This window comes from Podarcis filfolensis, assembly GCF_964270895.1.
Source record: "Podarcis filfolensis genome assembly, chromosome: 3".
In the NCBI taxonomy this organism is placed as follows: Eukaryota; Metazoa; Chordata; class Lepidosauria; order Squamata; family Lacertidae; genus Podarcis; species Podarcis filfolensis.
The window spans coordinates 106,450,399-106,467,886 of NC_139606.1; the positions used below are offsets into that span (position 1 = coordinate 106,450,399).

The 17,488-nt window shown below is 41.5% G+C and overlaps 1 protein-coding gene across 3 annotated transcripts; it reads right to left on the reverse strand.

Annotated features, from left to right (window-relative positions):
* Positions 1 to 1,352: 1,352 nt before the first annotated feature.
* On the reverse strand, positions 1,353 to 17,119 carry ENTPD6 (ectonucleoside triphosphate diphosphohydrolase 6). Of its 3 annotated transcripts, none has more exons than XR_014546296.1 (15): positions 16,932 to 17,119; positions 13,978 to 14,266; positions 13,251 to 13,327; positions 12,368 to 12,511; positions 11,543 to 11,618; positions 10,841 to 10,876; positions 10,054 to 10,142; positions 8,925 to 9,004; positions 7,787 to 7,851; positions 7,321 to 7,422; positions 6,804 to 6,944; positions 5,180 to 5,246; positions 4,153 to 4,209; positions 3,724 to 3,836; positions 1,353 to 2,804 (listed from the first exon to the last, which is right to left on the reverse strand). XR_014546296.1 is itself a non-coding variant. In XM_083606234.1 (14 exons), the coding sequence occupies exons 2-14, from the start codon at positions 14,210 to 14,212 to the stop codon at positions 2,715 to 2,717; spliced, it is 1,305 nt and encodes a 434-aa protein (XP_083462360.1). In that variant the 5' UTR covers positions 14,213 to 14,266; positions 16,932 to 17,083; the 3' UTR covers positions 1,353 to 2,714. The 3 variants fall into 3 exon arrangements, 1 of the variants encoding a protein (XP_083462360.1); XR_014546297.1 differs by having other exon boundaries at positions 6,538 to 6,944; positions 16,932 to 17,073; XM_083606234.1 differs by lacking the exon at positions 5,180 to 5,246 and having other exon boundaries at positions 16,932 to 17,083.
* Between the last annotated feature and the right edge of the window lie 369 nt (positions 17,120 to 17,488).

Sequence of the window (17,488 nt, forward strand, 5' to 3'; positions counted from 1 at the left end):
TTTTTTTTTAATTGACAGTAAAAATAATTTTTGAATATCCAAAATTCATTTGCACACGTGCTACTTCAACAGACAAGCCAAGGACAATCAAACAACTGGAAGAGTTTTTTGCATTCAATTTGTTTTCTAACCTAAGAGTTGGTGCTTAAAATATTAACATTCCGTTAGATACAGTGGCTCCTAGACCAGACCCTTCGCAGCCTTAAAATGAAGTGCTCCATTAAGTATACATGAACAGGATACCAGATGTACATTAGATACATCATTAGGAACCAAGTCAGGTTTTTTTTAAAGTAACTGTACAGCAGCAAGTGCAATTTTTGTCAGGACTGCAGGGGAGCAGAAGTTTAACTCTTTCTTCCTCTGCAGACTAAAACTTCACCTCCACCCACCCCTTTTAGCCCAGAGGGGAAAGTTCCCCACTGACAACAATAAGAGTGTTTCCCTCTCAGGCTAACAGCAGCCTGTGGCAGGGAGGAAAGGCAGTTTTTAACTGGAATTGTGGTGGGGAAGGAAAAGGCTAAACTCCTTTTCCCTGTACACCACAATCCAAATGAAAACAAGTCCCCCTCTCCTCATGCTTCTTCTTTTTCTTATTTAAATCAAACGTGGTTCATAATGTGCAGTTTCACCCTTAAGCTGTAGCCCTGTTTTCTGTGATCCATGTTCAAAAGAAAGTTAAATATATGGGGGTATGGCTCGCCTCTAAAAAATTAAACCTCGTCCAATTATAATAAAACTTGGATTGAAGTTAAGAAAGACATGGAGAAATAGAACTGAGTTAACCTCGCAAAGTTAGGAAGAATCTTTGCATTTAAAATGAATGTGTTATCAAAAATGATCTTCCTATTTCAATCCCTGCCTGTGATCAGAAATACCAACTGCTTTAAACAATGGAAAAAAGATATAACACATTTTGTCTGGCAAGAGGAAAAAACCTAGGGTTAAATACAATTTTTAAATTGGCACAAAGACTACGGGGGTGGGGTTTGCCCTGCTGGACCTAAAAATGTATTATGAGGCAGCCTGTCTGGGCTGGATGAAGGAGTGGATGGATTTGAAAGATGCAGGTATCTTGGACTTAAAAGGATTTGATCTACTGTATGGGTGGCAATGTTATCTGTATTATGATAAAGATGAAGTTCACAAGGGAGTCTCTAATATGATCAGAAAGAGTCTGTAAAGTGTCCGAGTAAGGCATAAGGATTTCCTAGAAGTAAGACTCCATACTGGATATCCCCAATGGAGGCAGTTGCTGTAAAACAACTAAATATGGAAAAGAACTGGGGAATATACAGAGATCTTCTACAGACAGGGTTCTTTAAGATTGGAAAAAAGGAAGAAATAGCAAGAACGGTCACAGGCTGGTTTTAATATTTTCAAATAAACGAGATTTTTAAGAAAGACAGGTTTGGGGGCTGCTTGCTATCATTGGTAGGACAACCAATGGTTGGGTCACAACTGGGGTCTCCATCATGACAAAGCCCACCTTCCAGCAGAGAGACACCAACATGCCATTTTAACCACCTTTCTTTCTCCCATCAACATTAAGGAGAGGGCAGAAGTTTGCTATTAACCTTTCATTTAAAAATCAACTCCATTTCAGCAATAAGAATTCAGTGTGCTGCTAGCAAGTGAGACACCAACTGGCTTCAGATTGTGGGAAAGGCCTTAAAACCACCAGAACACCGCCAAAATAACCCAGTATGGTACAGACTATGAAGAACAGAAATGCTGAGTTTCAGAAGATTAATCTCAATGCCTACTGGTAAAGTTGGACAAAGCAAAATATTTTTTTTAAAAGACACCATTTGTTAGTTTCTATACATTTAAGAAAAATAAAGCAATTCCCCCAAATGCGCGCGCACACACTGCAATATAAAAGTCACACTTGTTTCTGAGACTAGGTTCAGAATGCTTGCTGGAAAGGCAAAAAGCCTGCCTGAGGATGATGTGCTTTTCTCATAGAGACTGTAGAACATGATAGAGAATGGCAGGTTTGGCTTGCTGTGAAGTTTCCTCCTGGTCAGCGGAGGAGTATGCAAAAAAGAGTTAACTCCTCCTGGAGGTAGAGTCAGCACTTGATTGAAGGATCAGGTGATGCTGGACAGCTAGAAGGGGAGGAAACCTTCCTTAAGCTGCCCGTCATTGAAAAGCTGTGACAGAAAGGCTGACCAAATCCCTGATGACAAACACTGTAGAAATTCTGCAATGGAGGGAATGAACTGTCCCCAATACAGAAAACTAGGCAAATGTGGACAGAGGAGGAGAAAGAAGGTACCCCTGGCAGTCTGAAGAACATGACTATATTCTCATCATGAATCACAGGGTGATTTTTGCATTCATTCCATTTCAGCTCAGGTATGTTGCCCAAGACTTGGATCTCAGCTGCCATAGCCTAGTCCTTTTCAGAACCACCATCCCCAACTTTAAGTGACACTTTTAGAAAGGTACACAATTTCACAGAGTAGTGGTATGTTAAGCTACCAAAAACTAGCACCTGAGTTCCCTGCTGAAAGAGGTCAAGGCCTTTTGAAATGTATTTATGAAATACATACACACATGTATAGCTTTTACAGTAGTAGTCTTCCAGTAGTGCAGCTTCCAGTAGTCTCTGGTCCAAGGAACTGACCAGGTCCACACCTGCTTAGCTTCCAAAATGCTGCCACATCACATCCTCCCAGACTCACTGCATCCCCAAGGCTCCCAAAGCCCTAATATTGCAGTTTGTGAAGTGAATCCATATAGTGAAGTATAGCTCCCAGAGCCCAGCTGGTTTCAGTGTTGTTGATTTTTCGAGCAAGCTAAAATGAAAAGTGGACAAAGATATTGGAAATGATTATGCTTCACTTGCCTGCATCATACATTCATCACTTGGCCCCTCTGTACTTCATGATTTGCAGCTGGATATGCAAGCCAACTCTATTAAAATGTGTTTTGCCTCAGGTGATATGTAAGTTCTCCGAGTTTGTAGGAGCCATGATGGCCCATTCAGAAGTACAAGCTATCACTTGACATTTCAGTTAAATGATGAATATGCATGTGTGTACTAGCTCTCTAAATAAACAAGGTCATGTGATCCAATAGACACCTAGATTAAATAATGGGAAAAGGGGAAAGTCAATGCAGTGTTCAAAATAAGTTCTGCATGTGTTAAAAATTTGTTTGCAAATAGCAGTGTGATTCGTAATTTAACAACTTGGTGTGCAATTGGTGCTGGAGCTGTAATGTTCTGGGCAAAGCTCCTTCCTGCAGTCTCCTCAAGTCTCTCTCTTCCACCACTCCCACCACCAGCTCTTTGCGGTCTACTAACTGAAGCCCTTGTTGTCACAAGATGAAAAATATTTAAAAAAAACAAAACCAAGATTTCACGATACTGCACAGGCAACTCTAAATGAGAAAATTTGCAAGTAGGGCTGTATTCAAAGTAGCACTACTTGAATATTCCATCAACACAAGGATTTCTGTTTGCACAATGGAATTCTCCTGTCACCTTAATCTGTTCTAGGGGTTTCCCAGCCCTCTGCAGCAGATTTGGGGAGGGCGTGGGGCATGAGCAGGAGAAAAAGAGGAGGGGAGATTCTATTATGCAAGCAGAAATCCTTGCACTCATAAGACATGTTAGTTGAATACTGCCGTATGTGCCTCCCTTTTCAAAACCTGCAGAATTAATGCTTGTTTTGTGAGATAACCTCTTTTCACATTTAGCTCTAAAATGATTACCTTAAGAACGTGGCTCTTTGGAAAGCCTAGTTCTTCCAAAAGCAAACTGACATATGTGAGATCCATGCAGAGAAAAGGATGCTCTCCTTCTTGATCTTCCATGGTTTTACACACTTTGGGGATAGAAACAGAAAAATGAGCTGTAAAAAGCAGATTGTATTTCCACAATACTTTTGCCACTTGAGGTGTATAGTTTTAGGACCCACCTTATTTTTCTAATGGTAAGGTTTTTTATACTGTTTTCAATATTGTGTTTTAATGTTGCAACCCACCCTGGAATCTTAGGCTGAAGGGTGGGTAATTAATAATAGCAACAATGACGTTTTCAGTGCTGGTCCTCCGGTGGGCTACAGCTTTAACTGTCAACCTCTTAATGATGCTTTCCTTGTTCACACATAAGCAAGCAAATAGAAAGACGAAGTGGCTTACCATTCTTTGCAACAGCTTCAAATTCACCAACTGCTAGGGTCCCTCCTTTTTCATTATCTAAAGAGAAAAAAGGGGCTCTTCAGTTGTAGAGGAAGAAAAGGAAGAGTTGTGCTGAAATAACATCCAGCCTACAGGTATTCTAAATGCATAATTCAAGCAGTAACTGCTCTGTGCATTTCAAACTGAACTTTTTAGCTTAGGGCCAGTGGTGTAGCATGGGTTGTCAGCACCCGGGGCAAGGCAAGTAATTTGCGCCCCCTAACCCGTGGATTTGCGCCCCCTAACCCGTGGATTTGCGCCCCCTAACCCGTGGATTTGCCCTAACCCCAGATGTTGCGCCCGGTGCGGCCCGCCCCCCCTGCACCCCCCACGCTACGCCACTGCTTAGGGCTCAGTGAGGGAGGCAAACCTGTCTGCCTTTCACACTGAAAATAATTAAATGCTCCTCCATTCAGAAAAATGCACATAGAAAACTAGCATGCTGGGGGGGGGGGGGAGGGCAAAGATGTACACTGGTATATAGTGAGGTCTTCCTTCCAAGATCTAGCCTTCTACATGGATGAACATTCCTTTCTTTGAGTCCTCAGTTGTAGTCCATTGTGGAACAGACGAGACTCAAGTTTATCATCAGTGAGATCCAGGCCCTTGCTAGAAGCAGAATCTACATAGTTTGTCTTGTATTGAGACTGAATAAGTTATTGGCTGCAGGTTGTGTTTGGTGCAGGGATAGCTTTTTTCTTTTCCCACCATAGCACAACTATCTAGCCAGAATGACCCCACATAAAAAGGAAAGAAAGAATGCATGCAAGCACAGGTTAAGAGGCTCTCTGTTCTCCTAATTAAATTGCTAGAGTGCACATCCAGGAAAGAGGCAGTCCTGAAGAAAGCAGGTACTTCTCTTTACATCCCACCACAAGAAGCCAGCTATGTCAACTGTACTGGTCACACTAATCCTGTCTCAATCTCTGCCAGCCATGTGGACCAGTTTTGGCGTGAGGAACAACATGAGTCAAAGCACCCTACATACCTTGACTGTGGGAATGGGAAGTACTGAGACAGAGCAGAGCTGTCTGGATGCATCACTGCTAATGCTCCTAAGAATGACGGGAAAAACAGCAGACTTTGGCCACTGGAAGTGATGCCGCAAAATACACCTCTTAACAGTTTTGTGTTCAGTTGTAACAGTATGCTGGCAACAAAGAGGCTATGTTTACAGCCATCCCAGTTGTGCTAGAGAATCACATTATGCTCTTTCATTGTAATGTGATACAATAAGGACTGTGAAGAGCACAAATATGAAGCATAAACCAAGCCTTCCTGGGATCATTTTTACATTCTCATTTTGTATTTTTCTGTTATGAACACACCTGGGATCTTTGGATGAAGGGTGGTATACAAATTTAAATAAACTAATAATAATAATAATAATAATAATAATAATAATAATAATAATAATATTTTTTGTCACTGACAATGGGACTCCAGAGAGAGATCGAAGGAGGTCTGTGGGAAATTCAGCAAGTTTAATGCTTCTTGGGAGTCAGAAGCAGGAGGAAGTAGTTTATATAAAGTTGACTTGTAAGAACAGAAAGAATCAGAAGTCTATTAAATTCAATCCTCTTCCACTATACTTGCTTTTAGAAAACTGGCTAGTAGCGTTAATGGTGACAAATTTCAGAACTGGCCTCGACTCTGTTGCAGCCCATAATGAGTCCTGTAGTGCCATACACACTAAAAAATTGGTTGGGGCTTAAAATTTCATCATGGGCCAAAACCTATCTCAGAGATGCAAAAGTGTGTTATCCACAGTTGACGGCCAGGGGTAGATGGAGTATTTATTTCTGCATTTATATTCTACTTTTTTCTCCAAGGAGCTCAAGGTTGTGTACACAGTTAATCCTCCTCATTTAATCTCCACAACAACCCTGTGAGAAAGGTTAGGCTGAGAGGCAGGAACTGGCCCAAGGTCACCCATGAGCTTCATGGCCAAGTGGGAATTTGAACCCTGGTCTCCCGGGTCCTTGTCAAACACACTAACTACTATACCAGACTGGCTCTCATACAGTATAATAGCGCAGTATAGAAGAGTATAGGAGAGGAGTATTATTACAAAGTGGAGTCAGCAATACAAAGTCTAAATGTGATCACCATTACTATGCAGTGTTGAATGAAAGCAAAAACCCAGTGGGAAAAGTAAAAGAGCCAGCTAAATCTGGGAGTGACTCAGTTCCAACTGCATTTAAATTGATAGAGGGTACATTAACACCTAACAAAGAACAGCTGCTTTCTGTAGCGAGCTAGTCACTCCCAATCTCTCTTCAGACCACTGTGTCATATCTACACATGAATTTTAGCTCAGCAATTTCATATGGGAGTTTGTTTCACTTTGGGAAGGGCCATAGCTCAGTGGCTCAGTGTCTGCCTTGCAAGCAGAAAGTTCCAGGTTCAATTCCCACTGGCATCTCCAGGTAAGTCTGGAAAAGACTCCTGCCTAAAATCCTGGAGGGTCGCTGCCAGCCAGTGTAGACAGTACTGAGCTAGATGGACCAAATGGTCTCTGTATAAGGCAGTTTCGCATGTCCCTAAATCTCAAACAAGAACACTACTGTCAATCACCTTTATATTACTAGTGAAATCAAAAGCAATTTTACCTATTAAGCCAGCATCCACTGCCAAATCGTAATAGTAGGAAAAGGCATAAAAATCCAAATCCTTTACTTCATCTGTCCTATGAACCTTCGTGCTGATCAGTTTTGCTATTTCATCGGAACATGATTCGAAGAGAGGTTTTCCTAAAAGCAGGGGGGAAACACCCTTAATAATTCAACTTTAGTGACGACATTCAAGTATGTGAGATTTGCCAAGTAAACAGTTTTAGAACATTGTTCAATTGTAAACAAGTGAAGTTATAAAGCAACAGTACATATCTAATATTACTTAACATAAGTACAAAATCCCAGTATAGAGCATTCTGATTAAATAAAGAAAGTAATAAATAAATCTCGAAAGTGTAATCACTGGCAGGGGCACAGAATTCAGTAAATTCTCCCCTTCCACTTTCAAAATTCTCTCCTTTCCCATGCCACTCTGGTGATTCCCAATCGAAGTTAATGGAGATACTGAAGGGAAATGTGCATTACCAAATTAAGAGATGACCAGTTACTATACCTGCCTTCTGCCCTTTAATTTTGTATATTATCTTGGCATGCTCCCATTCACCCTGGAAACCAGGCGATAAGCAGGAACTTGTAAGCTCTTCACCTTCCTTTACTGAAAAAGGGAAAAAAATGCACTGACACAAGGGGAAAGAGTTCATATGGAAATCTTGATCTTCCCCATCCACAAAGCATTTCCCTGTCCCTCTATTCAGCCACACAAATCTCAGAACATTTAAATCCTGTTCCTACAACTGCACAACCTTCATCCTTTACTTGAGACGAAGCAGGAATCTTATCTTTTTCAGACAAAATGATCTAAATAGATATAATTTTAGCATCAATTTTCTAGCTATCAAGCAGATACAAAGATGGGTTGCAATTTGGTTAAATTATCTATATAGCACAAAGCTCAGGTTAAACAGAAGCATCTAAAAATCTAAAATCCCCACCACTCAAGCTTAATGTGCAATACTTACAGGCTTGACCTTCAACTCCTCCTAAAATCGCCAGCCTTGCCGACATCAATCCAAGTCCCAAGTAACTGGGGAGGAGGTAAAACATGATCAAACACAACACTCTTGGCACTGAGGCAGAGTTCATTTTGATTGTTACATGGTATCCGTTAAGGGTCGTCTCTAAATACAGTGGTACCTCGGGTTACATACGCTTCAGGTTACATACGCTTCAGGTTACAGACTCCGCTAACCCAGAAATAGTACCTCTGGTTAAGAACTTTGCTTCAGGATGAGAACAGAAATTGTGGGGCGGTGGCGGTGGCAGCAGAAGGCCCCATTAGCTAAAGTGGTGCCTCAGGTTAAGAACAGTTTCAGCTTAAGAACGGACCTCTGGAACGAATTAAGTACGTAACCAGAGGTACCACTGTAAATAATACACACACAGAAACAGAATCTGCTATTGGCAGCTATTAAGTTGGCTATTAGGTTGGCATCTATTAAGGTTTTAAGCTGTCAGAAAATATGAACAATTGATTTTTGCTCCAGAGATAGAAACTATGTTTTATATGAAAAAAGCGATCTCTTAGGATATACCAGGGTAAAGTGTGCATAAAAATGCATGTATTAGTGGAAGTATTGTACAAAATCAGAAATATTAGGGACTATCACCTTGTATAAATGTGTGTATTAGGCAAATTTTTAAAAAAGCAATACAGTATAAACACTGACAATTGGGAAACACTGGCCTGCAAGTGCTCCAATTGGAGAACAGCTTTTACCAAAGGCGTCATGGACTTTGAAGATACTCAAACTCAGGATGTAGGGGAGAAATGTGCTAAGAGGAAGGCACGTTTGGCAAACTCTCACCGTGATCAACTCCCACCTAGAAACCTATGTCCCCACTGTAGAAGGACGTGTGGCACCAGAATTGGCCTCCACAGTCACTTACGGACTCACTGTTAAGACTGTGTTCAGGGAAGACAATCTTACTCGGCTACGCGTGATCGCCAAAGAAGATAATAGGAGAAATTCACAACTGAAATGCAGGTGAATTTTCACAAGGACCTTTAAAAATGGGGAAATGTGTTGAACGGAATTTTAGATTGGAAAAATGAGAAACTAAAATGGATAGACTTGCCCATTCCTACTCACAACTAACCTGTGTGAATACAGCTGGTATGTGGTGTTAAACATCTGAAATGAAGTGATGCGACCAGCAGGGGAGCTCTCCAGAGCCGTCTATAAAGGGAAAGAAATTGAACACTCCATGAATGCTCCATACAAAGCAAAGCAGAATAATAAACTCAATGATTTCAGGAGTGTTGAACAAGAGTGTTCTGAAGGGTTTAGAACTTTATGGTCTTTATGTAGCCAGGCATCCTAAGTACCATAAAAAAATAAGTGGGAAAACTTGGCTTTGAGCATCCTATCAGGTTGCATGTAGAACAAAGAATGTGCAGGTTATTGTGTGTGTTAGGAAACCTGATGAAATACCAACCCCTTTTAATGGCACTTTCCAGTTCAAATAAATGACAGTGTGTGGCTCATACATGTTTAGAACTGGTAGCCAATCTGAAATATCTGAAAGTTTATTACATTTCTCTCTCACCTTTCCTTCAAGGAGCTCAGATATTATTGTTGTTTTTAATTAATTTATTTATATCTTCCCGTTTTCCCATGACAGAGACTCAGGGGAAGTTCCATCCCTTCCCCCATTTTACCCTCACAACCACCCTATGAGGTAGGTCAGTTTAGGAATATCACTTATGATAAAGTATGACTGTTTCTTGTGGAGCTGGTGGTGCTCACGCCCATATGTTTTACACAGCAGCCACATGGCACCCTCCTCAACAAAATGATGTTCCACGTTTCCTTCCCCCAACAACAACAATAACACAGAAACAGTAAGTCCAGATGAAGTGGTGGGTGGCAGGGATAAGGGGTGGCGTTTTGATGAGGGCATTGCATGAACTCTGTGGAAAAACTTGCATGGATAAATAGCACCGAACAGTCCATATCACAAAGTTACTGAATCATACTAGGGTAAAAGTTCGTGTGTTCAGCTCTACAGCCTTAAAGCCCAGGGCAAAGTGTTGCCTTGAGGGGGAAAATGGCGGAATGAAAGGTCAACCTGCTTCTTCTCAAGCACAAAGTTCTGAATATACACTCCAAGCAATATGTTTGACACTCAAAAATCAAACTGGAAGCAGAGCAAAGGGAAAAAAGCAACACATCAATTGGTCGTTCATTACAACTGACGTGACTAAGGGGATCCGTGTTCTTGTTACCTTAGTGCTTGGGCGAAATGTGATCTGAATTGAGCCACCTCCTAAATCCAGCATTCCTACACACCTCTTTCTTGGAGTATTCAAGCTATCTGAAATGTATTATTTAAAAAAAACAAAGTTAATAGCATGTTTAGTCATTATACCTCAGGCACCGCATCTGCATGGAATTATGCTCTATGAACAAAATGTGAGATCCTATCAAATAATTTCTTTTAAAAGAGCAATCCTAACCATACCTACTCAGAAGTAAATAAGGGTTACTGTCTAAGAATTTTAAATGGGCATCTTTTAAAAATACATTTTCAAATATTACTTTTTTCAACAACTCAAAATAACTAGCTGCTGAGTGAGCAATGTGTTATGTGCCACCCTGCTCTGAAACACTACTAAATATTTGTACTTATGTATTTTTTGTATTACAAGGTCATAACATACATGTTTTATTTACCTCTATTGCCAACATATTACTTTATAAATGCAGATATGATTTGAAAGCAGACCATCTTCAGGAAGTTACAATCATATTTGAACCTTTCTGGGAGTAAGCCCCATTGAACACAGCAGTACTTCCAAGTAAAAATGCATGAAATTACACTGAGAATCTTGTAGTTTTACAGAACAAATGCCAATTTATACATTTACTAAGGATCACAGCATGGCATATATTGCCACAAAATTGCTGCCCAGGGCTCCTTTGGGAGGAAGGGCAGAATGTATATTTGATACATAAATAATTATAAAACATAAGGCTCATCATTAACAGATCACAATTTACTTCTATAGATACCTGTTAAGAAGTTGACAGTGATCCATGCTGAAATACCTGGTTTAAAAAAATTGAAATTATGTGAATAGACACAAAGTGGTTTTCCACTTCTAGTAATCAATATAAATAATACATGAATGCATAAACTGGACATGTTTGCTCAGTTAGGGTCTCTCCAAACTGAACAAATGAGCAAGAGAATGGCAGAGAAGATTCATTAGTGTAAGCAAATGGAAGTGATGCATGCTGCAACAAATAGCTTATCTTCAGGGGAGAATGCATCCTATTATGGAGCCAAAATTGCAGCACTTGCCCACATATGGGAGGAATCGGCAGATTCAGGTGGACCCTGAGGTTTAAAAAAGTACAAATCTTAAGAAAAAAACCTAAGGAGGACCTCTCAAAACAGACCTGTAAGAACTCAGTGGCAGGGAGTGCTGTCTGGCTGAATGGAAAAAAACTGACAACAAAGCTGGAGGAGGAATGGAAATTGCCTTGCCTTTGCTGGTCTTCGATTGCAAGTTCACTGAGACATGGACTTGCTGATTTGTTTGTTTTGCTCTGTACTTGCCACATGGAGATACAGTGCTGTGTAACTATTTAGCAGCAGCAACAACTTCCCTGAGTTTCACAGAGGTTCAGATTTTATTGCTGAATTAAAAGTAATTTTATGAAACCACTGAAAAGAAAATTTGCTTAATTGCTGACAGGTAAGATCCCTACCTTCATCTGTTCCATCCATTACAGAGACACAGTCACTCCTTACAAGGAACGGAGATTCTTGAAAGATGTCCTTTACCTAAATTTGAAATAAGACTAAATTTTTTAGTGTTTTAAAAAAGCACCCTTCCACACCCGCAAAAAAGCACATAAAGCATTTATAAACCATTTTCTGGTAGCAGCCCAGATAAAGATCACATTCTTATGGAGAAGCGGAGCTCTCCACATGCAAAACTGCTATGATAGGGTTTGGAAGCTTGCATTTGTAGACAAAGTAACACAGCATTTGCAGAGTAGTTAGGAGGGTGTTACCTCAGAATTTTTATTATGATGACTCCCTTCATTTCTTTCATGAGTTCGTCACCAGAAAACCTAGACTAGCTTCTGTTCACTTTTATTTTTGGTGAGCTATGTTATCCTGGATTTTATCTTGATACTCTGGATTTTCTTCATTTAGCTGTCATGTCACAGACTCCCCCCTCCAAGGTTTAAAGAAGGTTGTTGCCAACTTTGCAAGTCTGCTGTTGTAATCCATCCTGCATGTTTGGCATTTATAGATATACCCTTTCCAAAGTGCATAATGAGGAAGCACAGTTCATCTATGTATTTTATATTTCAGTCTCCAGAATGTTAACTGCACCCTGTCAGATAACAACTCATTTATGATGCAGCCATTCTTTGAAACTGTGCTGTTCACTTTTATGCCTCAAAGTTTATTAGCTAGTGGACAGAAGAATGGATGTTGGATTATTTTGGCAAGACCGATAGCATAGTGTATATAATATGTGCAGCTAACTTAGTTACAAAAAAACAGCAGAAGCAAAGTACCTTATCCAGCAATTTCTGTGCCTTTTCTTTTGGCAGCAGTCTTAAGCCAGCTGTTGCTTTAAGGACCAAAGGAGTGGACTTCCACAATTCCAGAGGAACATCTTCTTTAGCAACTGTCAGTAGTTCATTTATTCCTTGAGCACTCTGGAGAGATAGATAGATAGATAAATAAATGTGCTTCTATTTTAGCACTTAAAAAATGAAGACTTTGGTAGAGATACGCACACACTAGTATTCATGTTTTGCTCATCACTTCCCATTTTCCAGTTCAAGATACATGAATATCTTTTTTGCCACCACCATTCTGAGATCCTGCATCAGTCTTTAGCCAAAATAAAGCAAGGGTGCAGAGCCTCTGACCTGAAGGCTAAAGGTGCAGGGAAGTTATAGAGGCCTCCCCAGGACACCTCAGTCTGTGTTAAGTACTTTGGTTCCAGCTGTTTGACATGAGTAGTCCTGAGTGCCAAGGTCAGACTCCGTTCCTACTGCTCAGCAGTGACATTTTGAAGCTAAAAGAACCTCTAACTTATAACTTGGTCCTTTAGCACAACATCACAACAGCCTTCACAGTGGAACTTCACAATGTTCTACAAACTGGTAGGACATGCCTTTCAAAGCTGCAAATCCACAAGACTTGGGCATCTTGTTGAAGTACCAAGTGTAGTGCTATTTAACAGAATGCACGCACAGTATTTCTGTAACCTAGTGACTGGAAAAGTGTCAACTGGATAGTGCGACTGCCTATATGTTTACACAGTAAGTGTCTGTGTGTTCAGTGGTGCTTACTCCCAGGAAAGTATGGATAGGATTGTAGCATAAATTGCTGAATATTCACATTACAGAAAGTGAGAATCACAGACTTGACGAGTAAAGTTCAAATTACCTTATCAACACTGTCAGCATACTCAGAAAGCCCTGGCGTTAGTGCTCTGAATGTGGTATGGATTAATTTAGGAATTTCTGTTAAAGAAGTGCAAGAGAATTGAGTTAATCTACAATAAAAAAAATGTATACACTGAAGGCCAAGATAACGCCACTGTCCAGGGATTAACGTGAAACCCTACTAGACAATATGGTTAACATTAACGGTTCATATGAACACTGTAATTAGGCTGCATCATCTGAAGGCAATGTTCAAATTCAGCCTTAGATCTAATTCAGCTAAGCTCCTCCATCCCCACAGATATCAGTGGCTCCAGGTTAGGTGTACAGAATAAAAATTAAGATAAAGAACTAGCTATTGGCTATGTTTCACTAGCAACACATCCCTTTCATCCTGAAGTAATGAAGCCTTGCAGACTATGTTGCCATAATACAGATAACACAACAGAACTGGTCTGAGGACCTAGGTCTTCACACCTAAAACCTGCATAGCACTTACAGAGCCTCTTGTGCCTACTCACACATTTTATCTTAAGACTTACAAAATGCAGGCTCCTGGCTTTATCAGCAACCATTTTTTCTCTCTCCTTGCCCCCACTTTATCTAGCCAGATGAAGAACGGTTGAGAACTCAAAAACTTGCATGCTGTCCTGCGACATTTCAGTTGCTCTAATAAAGGTACCGTCCCAATACAAATGTTGCAGTTTAACTGAAACATGTTAGCCTACCTTTTGGCTTTTGTGTGAATTTGAATATGTGTATTCGAGTCCCAGTGCTTCCAGCATCAAACATGATTCCATAAAGAACTTCCTGATCTGTTCTTGAAGTTTCACTTTTGAACTGGCTTTCCAAATCACTGACAGCAGCTTTTGTTTTAAAGTCCAAGTGCCATTTTACATATACCGCATAAATAGCAGCACATGTAAAAACTGCGAAAGCGTAGAGCGGTTTTGGTATCTTCATAGCGTCCGTTAATCTTTCTTGCGTCACTTAAAACTGGAGTTATGCATGATGCCTCTGCATTTAAAAACAAATAATTATACACTAAAGTAACACCAACGTAAACTTAACAGACAAGTACTGAGAAAGCTGACGTATGATGTGGCTACTTCCATCTACTGCTCTTTTTCAATATTTACTCAAAAATATCTATCAAACTGAAACTGCTGGAAGTTCCTGCTCACTAAGAAAAAGTTACCAGAACCTATTTGTTAAATGCAAAGTATCCTGAAAGACTGCTTAACCTGAAAATATGTGGGAATCATCCATCCTATAGTCTCGATACAGCACAAAATTTTGATATTTTCCTTGTGTCTTTAGTCTTGAAGAATCATTTGTCATGTAAAAAGTTACAGATGTGACATAAAGATGCTCACTGATTAAAAAGTGCCTTAATATTTAGAATTATGAAGATATCCCTAAAGATAGACCTTTTAATTTTTTAAAACTACGAAGACTGACTGGTCTTCAAAAACTTGTTTATGCTATAGAATTACACAAAATACTGATGAAAGAACAAGGTCATATTTTGCAATTAGACCAACATTATAAGACCGATAATTAATTTATTAGAAGGGAAAAGGACAATTAAGATCTACACAGAAATGTCACCTATATTTAATTGTAAGAACTCTAGGGCTAGGAACCTATGAGCTAACTGAAAATGGAAATGCCTGAAACCTTATTTTTAAAAATACACTAAAATTTTTCAACACATTGGCTTGAAAGTGAGGGGGTGCAAAAGAAAATGGTAGAATACCAATATGAACACAAGTGTATGTGGTTAAGATAAGGAAGCTAGCTTATTGAGACAGGTTATTACAAGTTTTTGAAAAGTCTTCTGTACTGGCCAAACAGTATGTTAAAGTTTTTTTAAAAAAATTAATTATCAAAGCATCTTAAAAATGATGCAGATACAAAGTTATACTGGCCTAACACTCTGGGCCAGGTTCAACTAACCTGTTGTGCTGCTAGTGGAAGCCAGCACAAAGACTCCCGCTAATGCAAAGGGACTTCCCCCCCACTCCTTCTGTGCCAAATATGGTCCAAAATGTCAGGGGAAAATGTCCAAAATGTCAGGTGGGGGGAAGGAAATGGGAGATTGCTCCATCCAGCAAGCAGAAACACTTTTGCCGACAGAACAATCGTATTAGTACAATCTTGAAATCCATCCTTTGAATTTATGCCCTTTTGAGGGGTCACTACAACTTGAAACACTTCTCCTGCATCAACAATTAACCAACCACATTCAGAATAAAGGTTTCACAAACTGCCTCTTTCAGTTAGAATATGGTGGGTATATTATGAGGGTCATTTCCTTCAGGTTTACAAGTTCCTTCCTCTGTTTACAAAATGACTGTCTTGTTTATCTTCATACTTGTTCTCCACCTAGAAAGGAACCTGTGTGCTTCGCCTAAGGACGTTGTGTACTCTGGTACAGTTCATCTCCAAGAACACAGGCCTTTTCATGAAAGAGCAAAACATGGCTACTAGATTCACCGTATTTTTCGCACCATAGGGCGCACCGGACCATAGGGCGCACCCAGTTTTTAGGGGGGGAAATCAAGGAAAAAAATATTTCCCCCCCCCCAGCCCCAAAGAGCAACGTACAGGCTGCACACAACCTCTCCCTGCCGGAGGGGTTGCGCGCAGCTATGGAAGAAGGCAAGGCAGTGAGCGGGATGGATCCCGCTCGCTGTTTTGGCTTCCCCTTTAGCCCCGTGCAGCCTCTCCTTGCCGGGAGACGCTGCGCAGGGCTAAAGAAGCCATAGCCCCATGCAGCCTCTCCCTGCCGGAGGGGTTGCGCGCGGCTATGGCACAAGCCTGCATTCGCTCCATAGGACGCACATACATTTCCCCTCAATTTTTGGAGGGGAAAAACTGCGTCCAATAGAGCGAAAAATACGGTAGATTTTTAGCCTGCACCATTTGAGGAGCCCAATTCAGTAAAAAAGGGAGGGCAACCCTCCTCCCCAGTCAAACAGAGCAATTCAATTCTCTTTGAGAACTAGTTGTAAAACTAATTGTCAGGTGTGGTGTAAATTGTTTACTCATGGCTATGGCAATGTCAATTTAACAAGGTCTGGGAAAGAAACTGGAAAATATAATTAAAAGTAATGTTTAACAGTCTATTAAGGTGACTTGAAGATTGTAGGATCCTAAGAATTAAATCCTTGTCTGAAATGGAATCTGTGCTCTTGCCTTACAGAGGAATTAAAATAACCATCAACAGCATGGACATGCAAATATGGAAATTGCACATGCATACTTGCATCAAGGCATACTTGCATCTTGTGGCAGGGAGTTCCACAGTGGAGCAGCTTCCTAGCGACAAGCTGCACCTGCCAGAACATCCTCCTCATCCCACCGACCGACCCCGCCCTCCTTCACAGCCAGTTACTTTTTTAAAAAGGGGGCTCGGGAGGAGTCCTCTCTCCTCCTGCACCCTTAACCCCCCCCCACCGAAGTTAACGCCCTCCGAGAGAGTATGCGACGCGGCTCCATGAGGACTAGCCTATTGCAAAGTACGTGCCGGGAGCCGTCGCCGGCTTTCTCTCAGCCTTCTCGCAAGACGCATTATGGGAGGGGTCGCTGCGCCCCCTCCGCCAGCCCGCACGGACTGGAAGCCCCTTCCCCGGGCTCGCCTCAGTCGGAGGAAGGGTGGGAGACGCGCCCGACTCACCTCAAGCTGGCGGCTCAGCCGTTCGGAAGCCCCTTCGGCTCCCCGGCCGCTCTCGCTAACTGAGGCCTCCATTTCCCATCCTGCCCTCGCACTCGACGGTTGCCCGTTTGGCGCGAGGGGAGCTTAGTGGGCGGGGCAGGCCGGAGGGAGCCACGCATGCGCGCGCTTGAAACTGCGTCGTGTCCTTCGCCTCCTCAGTCGGCTTTGGGGCGCAAGAGGGGGAGGTCCTGCCGTCTCGCGCCTCCCGGTCCTATCGCGAGGTGACGGAGCTGCCTTCAGGGACGGGCAGGTCAGGCAGGCGTTCGCCCGCCAACAGGCGAATGCCTGTAGTGTAGGAGGATCTGGAAGTCACCCCGTAGGGAGCGAGCTTTTGGGTCTCACAGAACTCCTCCTTAGGCGCTGGAGGATGACACGAGGATATTGATTATTAAGTGGAGAGCGAAAAACACGTTGCTGGAAATCGGCTCGGAATCGGCTAGCCTTTCCCCCAGCGAAAGCTCTGGCGCCTGCTTCCTTTGCTGTTGTTTAGTCGTTTAGTCGTGTCCGACTCTTCGTGA